The following is a 17,342-nucleotide window of genomic DNA, read 5'->3' as shown; positions in this document are numbered from 1 at the left end:
GACCTGTACACAGTATGGCACATACTAAGCCAACAATGTCGTAATAACATCTATAGATCCTGTGAGAGGCATGAAATGCGAGTGGAGCTACACTCTCTCAGTATCTCTTACAGCTCGGAAACAAGGCGGTACAGTCGACCTGGCATCATGCTCCTATAGAGACATCTGGTACGATCGACAAGTCCATGACAAAAGTACATCCAAGCAAAGGCCACAAAAGACGTGCAGACTACAGAATATGGAAAAAAGGGGCAATACTAGACTAGTAGTCAAGACTCAAAGTGAGACAGATCGCGGCAATGGACATCATCGTAATCCAGAAAAGGAAATACGCCAGAATGTTCTTGATTTGCAGCCAAGTGCTGGTGGATCCTCCTGGGAGACAGAAAAATTCTACGCGTCTTCCAGAAGTCTTCCTTTTTTGATTTAATAATATTCTCTGGATGAGTAGTATGGTTTATGGAGCGAGGGGACGAGTCGTCCTATCCACCTGCTAACCAAGTCTGTCGTAGGAAAAGGCCAACTGTGCGACTAAGTTGAGTGATAGGTGGGCTCGCATGTTGATTTAGGGATGGTATCACCAGAGTACGGAGTACGAACTATGGATAGCAGTACTCCTATTCCATGGACTATCTACCAAGCAGTGCTGACTGCTGACGAGGGAGTATCTAGGTACCTGATCTCGTCCACCTTCCCTTTCCCCCTGTGCCATCCGTTACGGATCAAACGTTCTAGTCCTATCGGGTGCTCTCAATCTGGCAGTCTTCGCCGGTTGGACGGTGAGGGAGAATTGCAGGATGCACGGTGTCTTGCCGCAATTGCGTCCGCTGCAGTTTGGTTGGAAAGCTACATTGGCTACTTTTGCGGTGTCACGCTGCTGTACTTGTATGTTGTGTTGTGGTGTGTTGTGTTGCTATGGAGTACTGCATCTATGAACTTGAACAACGTATATGCTTGCAGACCTGCAATGACGGGCCAAGGCTAGATGATTGTACAATCTATCAGTGTACAAAATAGTACAACAGCTCATGAGTATCTATCCCCCAGAACAGCGGAGTGATGAGGATGTAAGAAATAACGACAGTAGCGCAGGCAGAAAGGGGATACAGACGATCCCACCCATGGAAGTTTTCTGGAACATTACGCAGTCGGTACTAGTACAGGAGTGGCTTGTGAATTAATGCCTAGCGTGATAACATGTCTCATGGTGATCGATATTATGATATTCTTATAAATTATGTACTAGTAGTATAGAGAAACACACAGACCCATTTTAATTATTTTAGTGCGTGTATCAGCCACCACAAGCGGGTGGGTTCTCCCCTATCTTCGTAGCCTTGTTCTGGCAGTAGGCTACGGATCCCTACGGAGAGGCACGGCTCGAAAGTTGGAAACCTGAAACCATGTCAAACATTGAGGCGCTGATGGACTAAGCAATTTGTCCAATGAGAATGCTTAGAGTGACTTTCCGTCGGTGGTATTCAGATATCGAGAAGAGGCAATAATAATAGCAGAATCCTGAACCTCATGAATGGGATCACTGATCATGGGGTGTCAACAATAGACTTCCCGGCTACTTTCGGCTCCGAATAACCTGTACAGTATAAAGTATAAACTGAATTGCTGCTGACGATCAGACGAGTCAAAGATGATTCTATTCCTTACAAGGCAAGACGACAGGGAGAGGGGAAAACGATGCGCGTCATGGGGCTGATGGTATGTTGATCGAGATTCCCCACCACAGACTTCTGCAGCACTCAGATTGCACTGTGATGATTAGGGGAAGTATACGAAAGAGAGTGGTCAGTAATTTTGTAGTGCTTGAGAGTTGATGTTCAGACCTCCTAGAACCTTACTCGCAGGATTGCAGGTGGCTGTGATGGATGCAGAAATGAGGAAACAGAATAGAGACAGATAGAGAACAAGGCTTCCATTGCGTCCCTGAATTCCTTCTAGAAGGGTTTCGGAAGCCCGGACTGGTCTTGGCGTTTATTCCCGTGGCCCCTGTGTCCTGACTCCTGACTCCTATGAAGCACTCCGTGGTCTCCGTACTAAAGTAGAAGTCAATTTGGACAGTTCACCAATCATCAGTCCTGATCAGGAGAGAATGACCAGGCGTTAGCATTATTATTGTACCGTCGATACGGATGGTCCATGCAACTAAGATACATAGTCTGGTTTTAGTGTCTCCAGCCAGCACTAGGCGACTAGGGAGTAGTGAGTTAGTAACAGGACTAGGCGAAACTAGCCCATACTGCTCCCTTCGTGTATGAGCCCACATGGTTATTCCATGTCATCGACTCAGTGGATGAAGTCCCCGGCTTCATGCTGCAGTTGGTGAAGTCTGTGATGCCCCAGTAAGCATGCAGCCTAATGTGACGTGCAGACTGATCAGTGAATGGACCGGGGCGGTAAATCCGCGTAACAGACTGCTATCCCAAAAGCAAAGGCTTGTCAGCAGCCATGGAGTAGATACATACTGCAGAGTACTCTCTCACACTCCAGGGGCCTAGCGCTGCATTGTTACCCAATTAGTGCCCTGTGCCCACCATCCACAATTCGAAACTTTCTAGAAGGAAATTAACTTTCCCACCGTTGCTGTTCGCTAATCTGACGCCATGTGCAAATTGTAATTTTCGCCGAAGGGGTTAAACAATGGTGATTCTGTGACCCTTGGAGGCTTCGACTGGGGTTACTCCGTCAGGCCGTCCTATGAAGACGATGCTCGTTGCTGATCGCTCACTCGCCAAGTCAGAAGTCAGCGGCATCCAGCCTTGAAGTTTGAGCAAGGGCCTCCCTGTCAACAAATGAGCATTGTCCCTATTTCTCTTAGTCTCCTGAATATCACAACATTTCGTCAGCCTTGTGTAATTGATCCTCACTCATTGCCGGTAGTAAACTAGTACGTCTGCACTTGTAAGGTTCCATGCGTCGCACGATGGCGAGTAGTCTTTGCAGCAGGGGAATAATTACGGAGCCATAAAGTGTCTCAAAATAGTGATCGTATATGGCGTATGTATTATCCACCCACTTGCTATTGATATCTCCTTTTTCTCTCTGCAGGTCAGCCTTGCAGAATGATGCTCTTAAGAGATTCCGGGGTAGCCAGTAAAAAAAGTAAGCTTCTCAGGGGGCCATGGCCATGCACTGGTTCGTCTCGGTTCCTGAATCAGAAAGAAATCATAGCCGAAAGCGCTGGCCCTGTTGCGTCATGAACCTTGCAGGCCCATCCCTGAGCTTACGAGGAGTCTCGATAGGAGATTTGATAAACTAGGAGGGATGGAGAAACACCCATTCACGGAGTAATTAATGAGCCAACGAGATTGAAATCTTGAGGCATCACAGGAGTGCCAGAAAAGACATCAGGGATCATTTTGTGTGTCGTCTTCAATCTTTACACATCGCTTGTTAGTCCTTACTCTTCGTACAGATCGGCACCAGTCTGAATACGGTCTCCACCACCAGAGCCGAATCTCGCACAGCCAAGGGGACGGGGAAGGCCAGGTTGTGGAGCCGAGGGAAAATGATGGTGACCTTCTGCTGCCGCCAGCTTCCTTTCGGGGGCCTGCTCAAAGTTCAAACAGTTCAAGTTCAACGGGAGCCACTAAGGCCTCATTGGGGGCGGCGTTTTAGAGGAAACGTGCTGATACCAGTAGTAGGGTCCGTAGTCTAGTTAGGCTGCTCAGTCCTGAACCAGTAGCAGGTCAGTAAACTAATAAATAATAATAATAACCCGATCAAATAAATGATTTGTTACTGAAATAAAACGCGGTGAATACTTGCTAATAATAATCATCGCAATTAAAAATCACGTACTAGATTAAACTGTTAAATAAATTAAAAAAAGGCCATACGGTAGTGGTATGGTGCCGAAGAACGTCTTTCTGGAAGCCTTCCATCATAACTTAAGTAGGTACTCGATCTCCGGTAGTCGTCCCTTTATTATTGCTGTTGCTTGGTACCACTATCATCATCATCAAAATCTTCTGGTCGTATTTCCCTTCTCTCACTGTCCATCATCCATCGAAGCGTCAAAGCACCTTTGTCCTGCCCGACCAACGGTGACTGTTTCCCAAGCGGAAGAGGTCCCGTCGACATCATCTCGAACCCACGGAACTTTTTTTCTGGTCGCAGTTGTTTTTCCCTCCCTCGGCCTCTAGTTTCCATCCAAGCCACCGCTCGCAGCCTATCCATCCGCGGCCAGCTTCAGCACAGGATCTTCTCTTCCATTTTCGCTCGTCACTGGATACGGATTCTTTGTCGCTGGTTGCTCGACTTGCTTTTCCTCTCCCGAGTTTGCTTATCCCGTATGTTCTCCCCCTCGTTGTTTCGCCGGGACTCTACATGGTCCCCGCTATCTCGTCTGCCTCATTTGTGATATGAGACTCTTTGCTCAACCGCTCGACTCGCTCTTGAAGCGCTTGAGATCGCTTGACGCATCGGAAGTCGTTCAGTTTGGGGAGAATGGTTGGAAGCTGTGAACGTTCTGCGGACATTGATTCCCCTCTCTATACTTTGTGTAGATTGAGAGACTCGGTTCTTTGGAATGCTCAGCAAACAATGTTTTGCAACCGTTTTTTCGCAGCTGTCTGGTGCTCTCGGAGCGCAGATATTTACTATGGATTTCATGAAAGCTCAACCTGCTAACAGTACACTCTCAGACATTAGTGACTTTTCGCCTCGCAGTACGATCATTCCGGTATTCAGGTCCTCGAGACCCTCCTCGCTTGAGACGCGCTCGAAACCGAATACAACCTGTCTGTCGCTGGAAAATCACCTACGTCCTCTTAATCTCTACCGGCACCGACCCGAGTAGGTCGGGACACAGCGAGAAGCGTGCAGCATTCTGAAGTTTGGCACAGAGTCACAAAGTTTGGAATCCCTGGTTTGTCGAGTTCGCGGGTATTCGCGATTTCCTCGTGTTTGCAGATCTCCGAGGGGGCATGAACTAGTGTCTCAGTCTTCCTTGATCGATTCAGTCAGAGCTCCAGAGCTCGCAATTTGCGAAGGACGCTCAACCTCGTGAGAATATCACGCCGCTCAGAAGAACAAGGAGTCTGTTCTCTCGCGCCAGGAAATTCACGACTTGCGGCCGTCCTACACTCTGCTCGCATTCCAGTGTACGACTTCGACGGGTCTGGACTGTTCTCTCATCGCGCCGTGGTCGGAGGAAAAGCCCCTATCAGGCAGCTTAGGAGGCATCTGGTGAGTTCTCTTGAACATCCTCTCTATTGTCACGTTCAAGATGTGTCAGCTGTTGTATTTGTCCATCTAGCTGGATTCAGCGCATTCTTTCCCGGGTTCTTTGCGTTCACTTTACTGACGGATATTTTGGTAAATCAGCGCGCAATCCAAGTTTGAAACGATTTTTCATTCACAACATAACGGCACCACGGAAGCCACTCACTACGTTTACTCTAGCTGCTCAACATATCCACGCACCTCGTCAGACTCAGCAAAAGCCGTAGAGACGAATCTGCGGCTGCTCATCGGGAAATTTAGAACAGGACATTTTCAAGTGTCCTTGACCGCCGTTTCTCAGCTCGTTGCTGGGTCGGGTCATGGACATCACAACTATTTTGAACAGAAAAGGGTCTACTGCCGCTATCGCTGCAGAAGCTCAATTTCAACAGCAGTTTGTGCACCACAACCTGGGTCCTTCCTCATCACCCAAGATGAAGCCTGAGCCTGGTGTGCCGGAAGCTTCCGATCAACAAGTCTTGTCATATCCTTCGCACGCTCCGCTGAACCCCATGCCCAACATGGCCCAAGACATGCGGTATCCGCCTCATGGACAACCTAATAGTGGAATGCCGGTTCTGCAGAATCCTTACGGCCCTGGAGCTTATACCGGCAGTGGTCAAATTCCCAGTGGTGTAACGCCCCAAAGGGCAGATCCTCCGCCGAAAACCTTCCACTGCTCGACTTGTGGCAAGGGGTTCGCTCGGCGTAGTGACCTCGCTAGACATGGTAAGATTTCCATGGAAATACATGCGAAAAGTAAACATCGAGCCACTGACCACATTATAGAGCGGATCCACACAGGGATAAGACCGCACGCTTGCGATTGGCCCGGCTGTGGGAAACAATTCATTCAACGTTCGGCTTTGACTGTGCACTCTCGCGTTCATACTGGAGAGAAGCCGCATATGTGCGAGAGATGCGGCAAGGTATGCAGACATACTTTATTCCGTAGCTGATAAACCGTTTACTGACTCGAATATCTTGACAGCCTTTCAGCGATTCGTCTTCCTTGGCCAGACACCGCAGAATACATTCGGGAAAACGGCCGTACAAGTGTCCATATGCGAACTGTCAAAAGACGTTCACTCGACGCACGACCTTGACGCGTCATCAGAACCATCACACGGGAACCATTGAGGAGGCCGCCGCAGAGACGGAAGCCAACCTGAGACAGAACAAAGAGAGAGCAAGGGCACCTGGTGATGGGGTTTTCTCCGAGCACGCCTCTGTTCACTCGACGCCTTCCCCTGCGCATCATCCTGTGTCCATTCCACCTCCCGGTGACTTGCCACCTCTGAACATGTCTCGTTCCACTGGCGACTACTACATGGGGAACGGATCTATCCCTCCTCATGTTCGGGGGGATTTCCCGCAGGCCAGCCCTCGCTCCTCGCCGACAGCCACGTCGCCGTCTCTCTCGAGCTTCAGCGGTGCGCCGCACCAACGACCATCTATGACGTCGCACCCCTCTGGCTACGCCCCCCCTCAGCCGCTTGAGCCGCCTGCTAATAGTGATCACCGGCCCAACAGCGTCAGCGGCAGTCCGCACATGACGAGTCTGGGCTGGGCCTCGCCCTCTCACGGCAGCATTCCGTCTCCGGGATCTGTGAATGATTTCAACTACCCTGAGCCAAGTGGTCCAGCTTATCCCAGCTCCATGCCCCCGCACATGTACTTCCCCAACTCGACCATTAGGCGGCCAACGAGCACTGAGCCTGAGAACTACGAACTGAAGCCGAGATTGGGGGACAACGGGTGGTCCACTCCCGTGTAATGCGGGAATTCCCGTATTTGACAGCAGTCATCTACCGGCATTTGGTTCGGTCTTATCGAATCGATTCCTTGCTGCGCAACGAAATGACTCTTGCGCACAGGATATCCGCTTTTCCTTTGTCACTTGTCCCATCCGTCTTTTTCCTCTTGTAATCCTAGCAGAAGCTAAATGGCTCTGCATTATCGTTTCACCCGTCTCCTTTTGGTCTTGTTTTTGCTCTTATCCCTCATCATAATCATCCTTCTCTCCCTTTGCAGATTTGTGTTCTTTCTGTTCACTGTTACTTTGCATTGATAAGGCCTTGCATAAGCGCGCTGGGAGGAGTCCGGGCTAGCTCTGATTTGTGTTCTCTATTCGTTTCTTTCTGTTTAATGTGTGACACGACCAGGATGAAGCATCAATAGAGAGCTGGATGGCTCATGGCTAGGTAGGACGGGGTTCTGGAATTCGGGTATCTGTTTTCTATCTGTGTTGTCATCGATACTGCTGGTTTTGCGTGCTTTCAATCCCCTTGCATCACCCCCTATACCTAATTTTGTCTGTGTTGTTGATACATTATTCCCCCTATCGCTTGTCTCGTTTTACCCCTCGAATTTCCTTTGTACCTTTTCCTTTGTCAAAGAATCAACACAGGAACCTTGTAAATGAGCATTACACAACTGTATGTATGATAGAAGCATATTAAATATCGAAGCTGCCGGATGGCTTTTGAGAGATGGAGATATATTAACAAGATCCTGGATACCTTAGTAAATCATAGCAGTCAATGCTAAGAAATCGGATATATGGATGTTGGCCAAGACATAATGGAAAACCTGGATAATGCTGACTCGGGCAAACTAAGATGAGACGACTAGGAATAAAGCGTCCCAACCCCAGTTGCATTCATGTCAAACGCACCCTGCGCAGGACACGAGCAGGTTGCTGGATTCGAAGCGCGAGAGAAAAGCATGGCGCCAAAGGAAGTGGAGGAGGTGTTCTTTTCGCGGGCCGAGAGCAGACCAAAGCGGAGGAAGACCTCGGAGATTGTAACGACGATGGAGATAAGGATGAGGACGATGATGATCCAGGTTTGATCTAGTGGACCCAGTTAGTGAGAACGTCAGTCAGATAGGTTAAGCAGAGAGAAGGACGCACGGGATGTTCTGTTATCGGCGATCGAGTCGGAGAGGATCTCCGCGAGGTCGAGGAAGACTCGGCATCGTTCGTTGAGGACTTGGATCCGGGGTTTGATCTCGAGGTATTCACGGACGGCGTTGTAGAGCGGGTAGAGGGTTGGTTCGCTCTCCCAGAAGAAGTTGGGTACGTCGAGCATGTTGGACGCTATTGCGGAGTGTGCTTGTTAGCTTGAGGAAAGGAGCCGGGGCCGAGGTAGTAGTGGGATGGACTTACAGAGATTGACTTCCACGCGGCTTTTGAAGAGCTTGCCCAAGATACGGAAGACTTCTTCGCGCTTCATGCCCAGCTTGCCCGTCATGGCGAGTCTGCGCGGGACGTCCTTCGCCTCGGCCATTTGGCGCGCCATGACTTCTTCAAAGAAGCAGAGCTTGGTGCTTTGTGCGATGCCGTGGCTGATGGCTAGTTTGATCATGTGGTCGCCGCTGCGCAGGGTGATCATGTCGTTGAATACCCGTGGCCGTGAAATCTCCGTCGAGTATTCGAAGTGAAATTCTTCTGTTTCAAAGTCCTCTTCGTCCAAGGGCATGGTTGCCAGGGGTATGCGGGATCCTGTCGCGGAGGAGTTTGCAAACGCCAGATCGGCTAGGAGATCCTTTTCTTGTCTCTCTGTCAGGTTCCAGAAAACCACTACGCCGTAGCTGAAAACAAACATCTCTGCGACATCGTACGGTAGGCGTGCGGGCCCTGTTGACGCAAGAGGTGCCTGGGCTGGCCGAGGACCAGGGACTGAGACTCTGCTGGTATCCCTCACCGTGTCACTCTCCGAGTGGTGTAAGTCCTCGTCGAACTTGTGGATCAATGTGCCATCAAGCTCCAATGAGTCGCTAACATCCCGCAATGAACCGTGTCTTTGATGGTGGCCGCCGACGGAATGCTCCTCTGCATCCATCACATAGTCGTCATGATGGTCGCGAAGCTCGTTCCTCTCGATTTCTTCATCCAAAAGGGATTTGCCTCCGGGTTTCTTCACCATCGGACTGCTTCGCACCCGATAGCCCTCAAGACCAGGTAACAGCGGTAAATGGTACGCCGTATACAGACAATCATCGTATAGCTTAGTCCGTCCTCCATGCTTGTCCTTGACAAAAGCCGCCAAGGAACTCATCTTGTAAGCCTGCGCCGTGCAATAAGCAGTAACACGCGCCAACTTCTCAGCACGACGGGCCTTGGGTAGCCGCTCTGCGTAGCTTTTGGCCTTTTCGGGCGCAACTTTGCGTCGGCGCAGCAGCTCCTCTTCGGCCAGCAAAGGAGCAATGTCATTGTCGACGCCGAAATCACCCCCAAGCCTCTTCTGTGTCAAGAGTCTCTGTCGCAAAGAATCGGGATCTAGATTCCTCTCCTTGGCCAGTCTCTGGACGAACTCCTCGTCCACCTCGTCTTCCTCCTCCTCGTTCAGTTCCCCCTCCACTCCCTCTGCTTCCGGCAGGAGCACGAGCTTCTCGCTGACTTTTGTCGTACGCGGAGGTAAACGTGGTTGCGCGGCAAGTCGTCCCATCGTTGCTGCGGTGTTGGCCAGCCGACTTCCACTTCCAATAGGACCAGAGCCACCTGCACTACTTCCTGCACCGATCAACCCGCCAGCTGCAGACGCTAGACGAGAGCGTGGCCGTGGTTGTGTTGTGGTCGGGGGCGGAAGACGTTGTTGCATGGAGGGTACGTCGGAAGCGTATTGAAGGACATTATCGACGGTTATAAAGCGTGTGCCGGCGCCACGACGAACAGCTTGAGGTTGTTGCTCGCGCGAGTCCGTGACCTATTACGCCGTGTAATCCCATAGTTAGCATGCCGTATGGGATAGGAAGAACCTAATATGCGAGATAAAAAGAAAGCTCACCAGCACGTGGGGGCTTCTCTGGCCGGGCACTCGTCCACTGGCAGGAGACATGGTTAAAGCAAGTTACTATTACTTTCCTGTCGTGATATCAACTCCGCCGCCCAAAGGACTCCTTGATTGTATTGTCTCAGAGATGAGAGTACACTCGCAGGTCCAGGTAGTGCCTCAGGTCCTCGTCTCCGATTGCAACGAGTCTTCTCCGAGACTAATCGAAACTCGGGCAAATAAAGAGACTTAAATCAACATATCCACAGTCTCAGCAATCTCAGAGCAGGCAACCGACATCCGCACCATACTCTTCACTAATATAGCGACAAGATTAAGAGGAATGAACCACGCCAATCACTTAAGGTAAGTTGATGCTCAAACTCCGACCTTCAAAGCTTCACCTCGCCTCGCCCACCGCCTATTGAACAAAACGGTTCTAAGCCCTTTTCAGACTGGCTTGAACACAGAATGACGTCGTCGAGCCCATACCTTAGCGTACTCTTACCAAAATTACCGTACTGAGACTGCGTAATTAATACCTTGCAATACAGACATATCCCAATCCCGGACTTTTGGCCAGCCACGTGCGCTACAGTGGAGCTAGGCCCAGTGCGGTTTAGTGGATTAGCTCTAGGTTGATCCGGGGTAATAGTAAGTTCCACGTCTCTCGTATTGGAAAGGGACTAAGAGGCCGGGTTGGGCTCAACGGCTGTGAAAGGGAGGCCGTGTGAATTACAGATGGTGTGGGACAATCTTCCAACGGAGGAAGACCATGTAAGACATGATGAACGGCATTCATTTAGAAGCGGAAGAAACTAATGAATCTGACGAACAATGATGGAAGGCTAGAGGGAGGGGTAGCAATGGAAGGATTCCTGAATAACCCGTAGTTGGCAGTCCCGAATTGGAACCGAAACGGATTAGATGCAGTAGTCTGAAGCCACGAAAAGTCCGATTACTTCGGTCTCTTTGGGGTTGAGTAGAAGAGCAAAAGAAGACGGCAGGTACCACCAAGAGAATAGCATCAGAAATGTGGCCGAGAACTTTTTTACATCCGGAAATAACTTCATACTTCTATTTGATTCTAACAATAGTTATTGTATTGAAGGCCCGCACCTTGCAGATACTCCTTGCGTGACAACAATCCTCTTTTGTCTGAATTACATGCATATGCTTTTGCAGCACGATATGATAGGCCTCAAAAATGCAAATATACAAAATCAAAAATGAAAAGCAGAGGCCTGGCAAAGAAATTATTATCACAAACGCCTTGAAGCATGGTCAAAAGAAAAGCTTGCTTCACTATGCTTCCATATGCAATAAGCTGTATGAAGATTATAGGCGTGCAAAAAAATGGCATCTCCAAATGTCAGATACCTGTATCTGACTTCAGTAACAACGTTCAATCAATATGCAAAGGACTGCTTTGGCTCCGGGCCTTTAGAGACCATCCCGGAGTCGTCCGTGCTCGTCCCAGATTTCCTTCTTCATTCGTTGTAGACGAATATGCTGTCGTTGCAATCGCTCCAACTCCGCCCGCGGTGGGTCTGGATGCGAAGCCATGTTATCATGCAGTGCACGATACTTGGCGTAGTACTGCTTGAATTTCTGCGACTTCTCTCGTAATTGCTGGCGCAGTAGCTCACGACTGAGAGGCGGCGACGCGCTCCCAGTGCTGCCACTCGAAGTACTGACTGCTCGCCTCCGCTTGTGTTCTAGGTTGCCGGTTGTGCGGCCAGTCGTCTTGGACTGAATTGCAGGTGGTCGGTCTGTCTCTGCCTTGCGCTTCAAAGGATTCACGGACTCCGTTGTCTTGGTGACTTTGATCGCTCCAGTCGACTGTGTGACCTTGTTCGGTTTGGATAACTGCGTGATAAGAGGAGAGGACGAGGAACTAGAGGTATGGTTTTGACTCGAAGAACGACTGCGACTTTGGGCATCCGATACATTGGCTGGGGGAGAGGATCCGAGAGGCGAGGGTTTTTGAGGTGATCTCTGGTTCGGTGCTCGATTGGACGGTGGTCTCTTCGCAGCGACAGACTTGGTGGCATGCTGGGAAGTTGGTTCGGCTTTGGAAGGCGGGGCTTCGGACTGATTCACCTTGGGCGTCGACGCATGGGAGAGATCTCCGACTTTGCTCGGCGCAGTCTGTTTGAGTTTAGGCTGGATCTTTGATTGCTCTGGCTTCGCCTTCACTGGCGCCGGTGCGGGTACCGGTGCATCCGGCATGTCTGTGTCATCTTCGTCCGATTCCTGAACAAATTCTGCTGATTTGAACTTGCCGTCCGTCTTCGATGCTGGTTTCCGCTCCGCCTTCTTGGTGACCCGTCCCGTCAGCGTGCTATTCGTGGAAGTCTTGCTCTTGGCAGGGTTTGTTCGTTTTGTAGAAGAATCTTTGTCATTGGCCCGTTTCTTCGGAGCTGGCGTGCAAGACTTGGGAGCTGGCTTTGGAGTCGGGCCGTTGGCACTGGCCCTATCAGTCTCGTGGCCGGTCGTATAGCCATCCTTTCCATTATCGTCAGATGCATGGACTTGAATTCTTGGAGTGAGAGCCTTTTTGATGGGCCCTGTCCGCAGGTCCAATCGTGACAAGCACTTGCCCTTGCCCCGTTCTTCTTTGGGGAGCAGCATTTGCCAGAGTTTATCCGAGCGCGATATCCGCATCCGATCAAACGCCGATATGGCATTTTCGATAGCTTCTTGCCGCTCCTCCTGGGAAGGGTATGGGAAACTCCATACGTCCAGTTCTTTGTAAGTCTTGTCCCTAAGATCGAACTTTTCAGGATCAATCCGGTTTTCGATGCCATATTTCCGAGCCAGAGCTGAGCAGTCTTCAAGGGACGATCGCGTTTGGCGTGCAAGAAATTTCGCAGAGACAGCACGCACGGCGAGAAGATGAATAAAAGGTACTTTGAGGGCATCGAGGCGAATGCGGTCCTTGTTTTGCGAGGAGGGTGCGGATGTCGGAGTGAGGGGCGGTATCGGGGCTGGAGAGCGAGATACACCAAGCGCTGGGCTCGAGGATAAGGAACGGTTGGCGGTATTCTTGAGTAGACGATCTTTCTCTATTTCCACTTTGGTTGTCGGCTTTCGAGCCAGGATGGCAGCCTCTCTACCGGTGCTGGACCTGAGATCACCCGCTCGCAGAGCCTTGACTTCATCAATGCTCGTAATCATGTGTGTTTTCTTTGATTCCTTCCCTCTTTCGAAAGCATTCAGGCTCTGCTCAAGGTTCGCCAAAGCCTGATCGGTGGCCGCGGTGGCCTCTTTGGCCCGTTGAACCTCTAACCTGTGACTCAGAACGCCTGCGAAGTATAGGTTCTCTTTGTCGGCGGAGCTAGCGGCGTAGACCTCGGATCGGTGACTTTCGGGTGCGGAGTGAAATTGCTGCGTTTTGGAACCGTAATACAGGGTCGGGTGTTTGCCTAATCGAATTCGAGCCGTTTGATCTTTCCGTAAGCCCTGTATGAGTTCATCGAGAGTACTCTGAGCCAAATTCAGTCGCATGATCTGCGGCGGTTTGGCAGTGGCATTGTTTCCGGGGTTATCTCTTAATAGAGACAACCCAGTTTCGGGAACGTCGAGAGCAGCCATGGGGGGATTGTCAGAAAGTAAACTGACGTACGAAGGGCCGATACGTCCAAACTTCGGAGGTAGGAGAGGGATTGGTAAGGTGAGCGGTTGCGAGATCCGGAACAGAGGCGGACAGCAGCGTGGAAGCTGCAGGTTAGCGGCCGAATGCAACAAAGGATGATGTAAGACGATACGCCATAGATCAAAGCGATGATTGACAACGGAGAAGACAGAGAGGAATTTGCATGTCAAAGAACAAAGGGCAATCGAGAGTCACCAAAACCCATGGCAGAGGGAAGGTTGGTGGTGAAGTTGTAGCAGAGGAGAGTGGAGGAAGGGAAAATGAGAGGGAGTGGAGGGAGGAGAGACCGATGAGATGGGACAATGCCAAATGAGCCAGGCTGAGCAATGAGTGTTTTGTTAGTTAATTAGGCGGACTTGAAGCGGAGGACAAGAGCGACGAGGAGGAAAAGAGCGAGGAGAAACACAGTCAATGGGTGGGGAGAGGAAGCGGTATCACTCTGGGTACCCTTTCAGGGCCGAGTTCGAGCCGGATGATAGTGTCAGGCCCGCTGAAGGTTAACCCAATCATTCAGAAGTAGAGGTAATGAATGAGGATGGAGCCCATAAAGCTAGGTAATTATCATACCTCGTTCATTATTCATTAGTACAGTAGTCTGACTTCTACCTGCTACCTATTGTATTTTTCGATTTCTTTTCTCATGCTAAGTACGGAGGGAGTATTTCTCTTCATTATTCTCTTTAGCCACCACCACAATGGGCTTTACGTCGTATGGAAACAATAGGTGTGGCAAGTCAGGGCCGAACAACAAAGTCATCATCACGAGCATTAGAGACAATGACTCCCATTGGATGCCTATGTTACTCAGATTTTCCTGGGCCGCATTGATCCTAAGGCACAGAAGCAGGTGGCAGAGGTAGGTACATAACACATACAAGATCTGTTGGAAAAGTAATCAGAAGGGTAAACGCACGGGAAATGATGGTACCTTTGGTCTGATGATAGTAAGAGGGAAAAAATGGTCACTGTAATAACGGATTCACTAGTCATGATTGGTGTACTCCACACGACTCGTTCAGAGATAATTAAACAGATGGTAGGGCAGTTTGGGTAGATGGGATTGTTGGTCAGCCTGGAGGTTTACATTTAGATGGCTGTACAGAGGATAATCTGCGTAAGGGAGATACGCCATGGTATGTAATGTTACCTCCATTTAACCACCTAAGGTACCTGCTGTTCTTGAGTAGTAAATAATTGATTGCTAATCATTATGGTTACTTCTAACAGTTTCTGCTTCTATTTTGTGATATAAAGCTATCCCTTTCAATTTTTCATAGTGCCTATATTCTATTGACTGAATCTCTTCCTTCTTTATGTTTCTATTTTTGTCCATTTCTTTTGTCAGCGTCAAAGTGGCTTTGACGCCTTGGAACAATGCGTATGAGGTAAACCTAAGCTACTAAGGTACCTTAAGGTAATCTGTATTGTGTATGGATACGCAGTACCATTCCAAACAGCGTAAAGCTGGGCTGAATAAATTACGGATGACGGAACTGCTTGTCTGGACAACGCTACGGACGCTATCCTTACGCCATGGCCATGCCCGCTTGTGGCCCCCACCACAACCAGGATCACTGGGTGACAAGAATGGATCCACCATTTGCTCCTAATCTTCCAGTAACAATCATTTATCCATCTATCGATCCTTGATGGATCATTCTCTTCGTCATCTCATTTGATTCATATTATTATAGACTGCAGAATGTCTAGTAAGGAAGTAATTGAGCAGATAAGATAGTCTACGTTCTTCATTCCGTTCTTCCAGTCTTCTGACCAGGAAGGGCAGTTTCCGTATGCCGAGGAGAGAATACGAAGCGGAGTACAGGATCGGTAGGTACAGTGTGGCCATGGACCGGAGAAAATTTGACTTCCATCAATCACTCTTGGTAAAGTAATACAGACGCAGTTCGAGAGGGGAAATCAACCAGAGAAACTTTATTAAATGAGGCAATATTACCTGAAGAATTCATGCATGATTCTGACTTTGTGTGTATACCTTAAGGATACTAGGTGAGACAAGAGATATCATTATTGTATCGACTTAACGATCCAAGAAGAAGTCAGTCCAGGCTGTCTGACTATGAGAAACCAGGAAATCCTCTGATGATTGATTCTGGAGATTGGTAAGTCAAAGCAGTTACATCACTTCTGCTGCTGACAGTGAACTCCTGACCTCCGTGTGATTCGCGATTCTGCCTAGTAGAAAACCAAAGGGTACCGCGATCAGCATCGAAGGGCTGGTTCAGCTTGATGGTACTCCGTAGATCACCCGTCCATACCAACGGCGAGTCTCGACCTTTGCTCCCTCAGTCTCTCGGTCTCTCCCTGTTTCTCTCTCGCTCCTCTGTATTACTTGACACTACAGATCATTACTACAACTCGCGCGACATCACTTCCCCACAAGTCCAGGATAAGGTAATGGAATGCAAGGGAACTCCGAGTATGTACTTTGGTGAGCGTGCTTCGACAGCCACAAAAATGTACTTCTTGTTTCCCACTCAATTTTCTATGCCTGCAAACAAATATGCAATTGGACGACAACGAAAATGCACATACATAAGGCAATGTAGCGTGTATCAACCATATTAGAAATAATGATGATGTGCAATGATCCGATCCCCAATAGCCGGCCGGGATCTAACCGAAACAGACCAACCTGATAGTGGCTCTGCACTAGCAGTTCCATTGGCTGGGAGGTGTTCCCTTGGTCATTCTGCTTGTGATCACTACTGTCTACAACCTTTTGGTGGAACAGCATCAGCTTCTGGGGTTGCGGACGTTGTGTACGAATGGAGATTATTATCTACCGAACGACGAAGGTACTTATGGTAGGTTGAGGCGATCTACAGTCGTTGGACAGGACCGCCCCGTTGATTCGTATGGGTATATCTACTATCCTTGCAATGAAGCGTTTGAGGCGCACAATATCAGCTGCGAGATGGATTTCTTGCCTGACGCTGGGAACCAATTTCGGCAGCTGCATTTCCGATACCACTAGGTTCAACCTACCTGTTGGAATGACTGAGACAACGAATCGGACACCCAGAGGGGGAAAGGCAGTGGAAGTTGGAAGTGGAGCTTAGTCATCGATACCTGACACCTTGTAACCTCGCAAATAGTGGTCATGTAATAGCAGAACACGCACTTTCTAGTAACAATGACAGGATTCGATGCGCTGTACGGAGTTGGGCCTGTCTACCGTAGACTCCTATGTCGTTTGTTTTGCGCCAGTCAAGGAGGTAGGAAATTGTAATACCGATTAGACTACTCCCGAAGAATCTGTCACCAGGGAATGAGCTAGGGCCCCGAATCAGGTTTCTCCATGACAGTCGGCGATCGCCTTACAAGGAGTAAGTCTGGCCATAGATACAGGCCAAAACTTGTCACATCTTTGGAATTCTCCAGTATGCCTTATCCTACGTAACATAACAGACAGCGTTGCTCTTCGTATTATTCGTTTGCGAGACGGTCGTCCACGTGTTTCTCGGCCTCAACTTCCGCAGTCACTTAGTTGGCTAGCGGTAAAAGCGCTCAAGGAAAGAGAGGAAGTGACTCAGGAATGGACGAGGCCCGGGTTAGACAGCACAGCTCAGCTCAGTTTTGTCACTGCGATATACTGAACAGTACGGTTGGACGCAATCTCCTCGTAGATAGAGGGGTAGGCTATG

The 17,342-nt window shown here is 49.4% G+C and overlaps 3 protein-coding genes across 3 annotated transcripts; 1 reads left to right on the top strand and 2 right to left on the bottom strand.

The window, feature by feature from the left end:
* Positions 1–5,561: 5,561 nt before the first annotated feature.
* Positions 5,562–7,018, top strand: Aud_007300 (putative C2H2 finger domain protein; the record flags this gene model as incomplete). The annotated part of the gene is made up of 3 exons (XM_043292193.1): positions 5,562–5,970; positions 6,031–6,170; positions 6,233–7,018. 3 exons carry the CDS (start codon positions 5,562–5,564, stop codon positions 7,016–7,018), a joined length of 1,335 nt encoding a protein of 444 aa, XP_043148128.1.
* An 853-nt stretch (positions 7,019–7,871) lies between these two features.
* Aud_007299 (RMD1 family protein) lies at positions 7,872–10,082 on the bottom strand (the record flags this gene model as incomplete). Its single annotated transcript, XM_043292192.1, has 4 exons — positions 7,872–8,095; positions 8,156–8,341; positions 8,411–9,950; positions 10,032–10,082. The coding sequence occupies 4 exons, from the start codon at positions 10,080–10,082 to the stop codon at positions 7,872–7,874; spliced, it is 2,001 nt and encodes a 666-aa protein (XP_043148127.1).
* Positions 10,083–11,459: 1,377 nt separating this feature from the next.
* Aud_007298 (uncharacterized protein) lies at positions 11,460–13,613 on the bottom strand (the record flags this gene model as incomplete). Its single annotated transcript, XM_043292191.1, has 1 exon — positions 11,460–13,613. The coding sequence occupies one exon, from the start codon at positions 13,611–13,613 to the stop codon at positions 11,460–11,462; it is 2,154 nt and encodes a 717-aa protein (XP_043148126.1).
* Between the last annotated feature and the right edge of the window lie 3,729 nt (positions 13,614–17,342).

This window comes from Aspergillus udagawae, assembly GCF_001078395.1.
Source record: "Aspergillus udagawae IFM 46973 DNA, scaffold_5, whole genome shotgun sequence".
Lineage (NCBI taxonomy): Eukaryota > Fungi > Ascomycota > Eurotiomycetes > Eurotiales > Aspergillaceae > Aspergillus > Aspergillus udagawae.
This window is presented reverse-complemented; position numbering and strand designations above follow the sequence as displayed.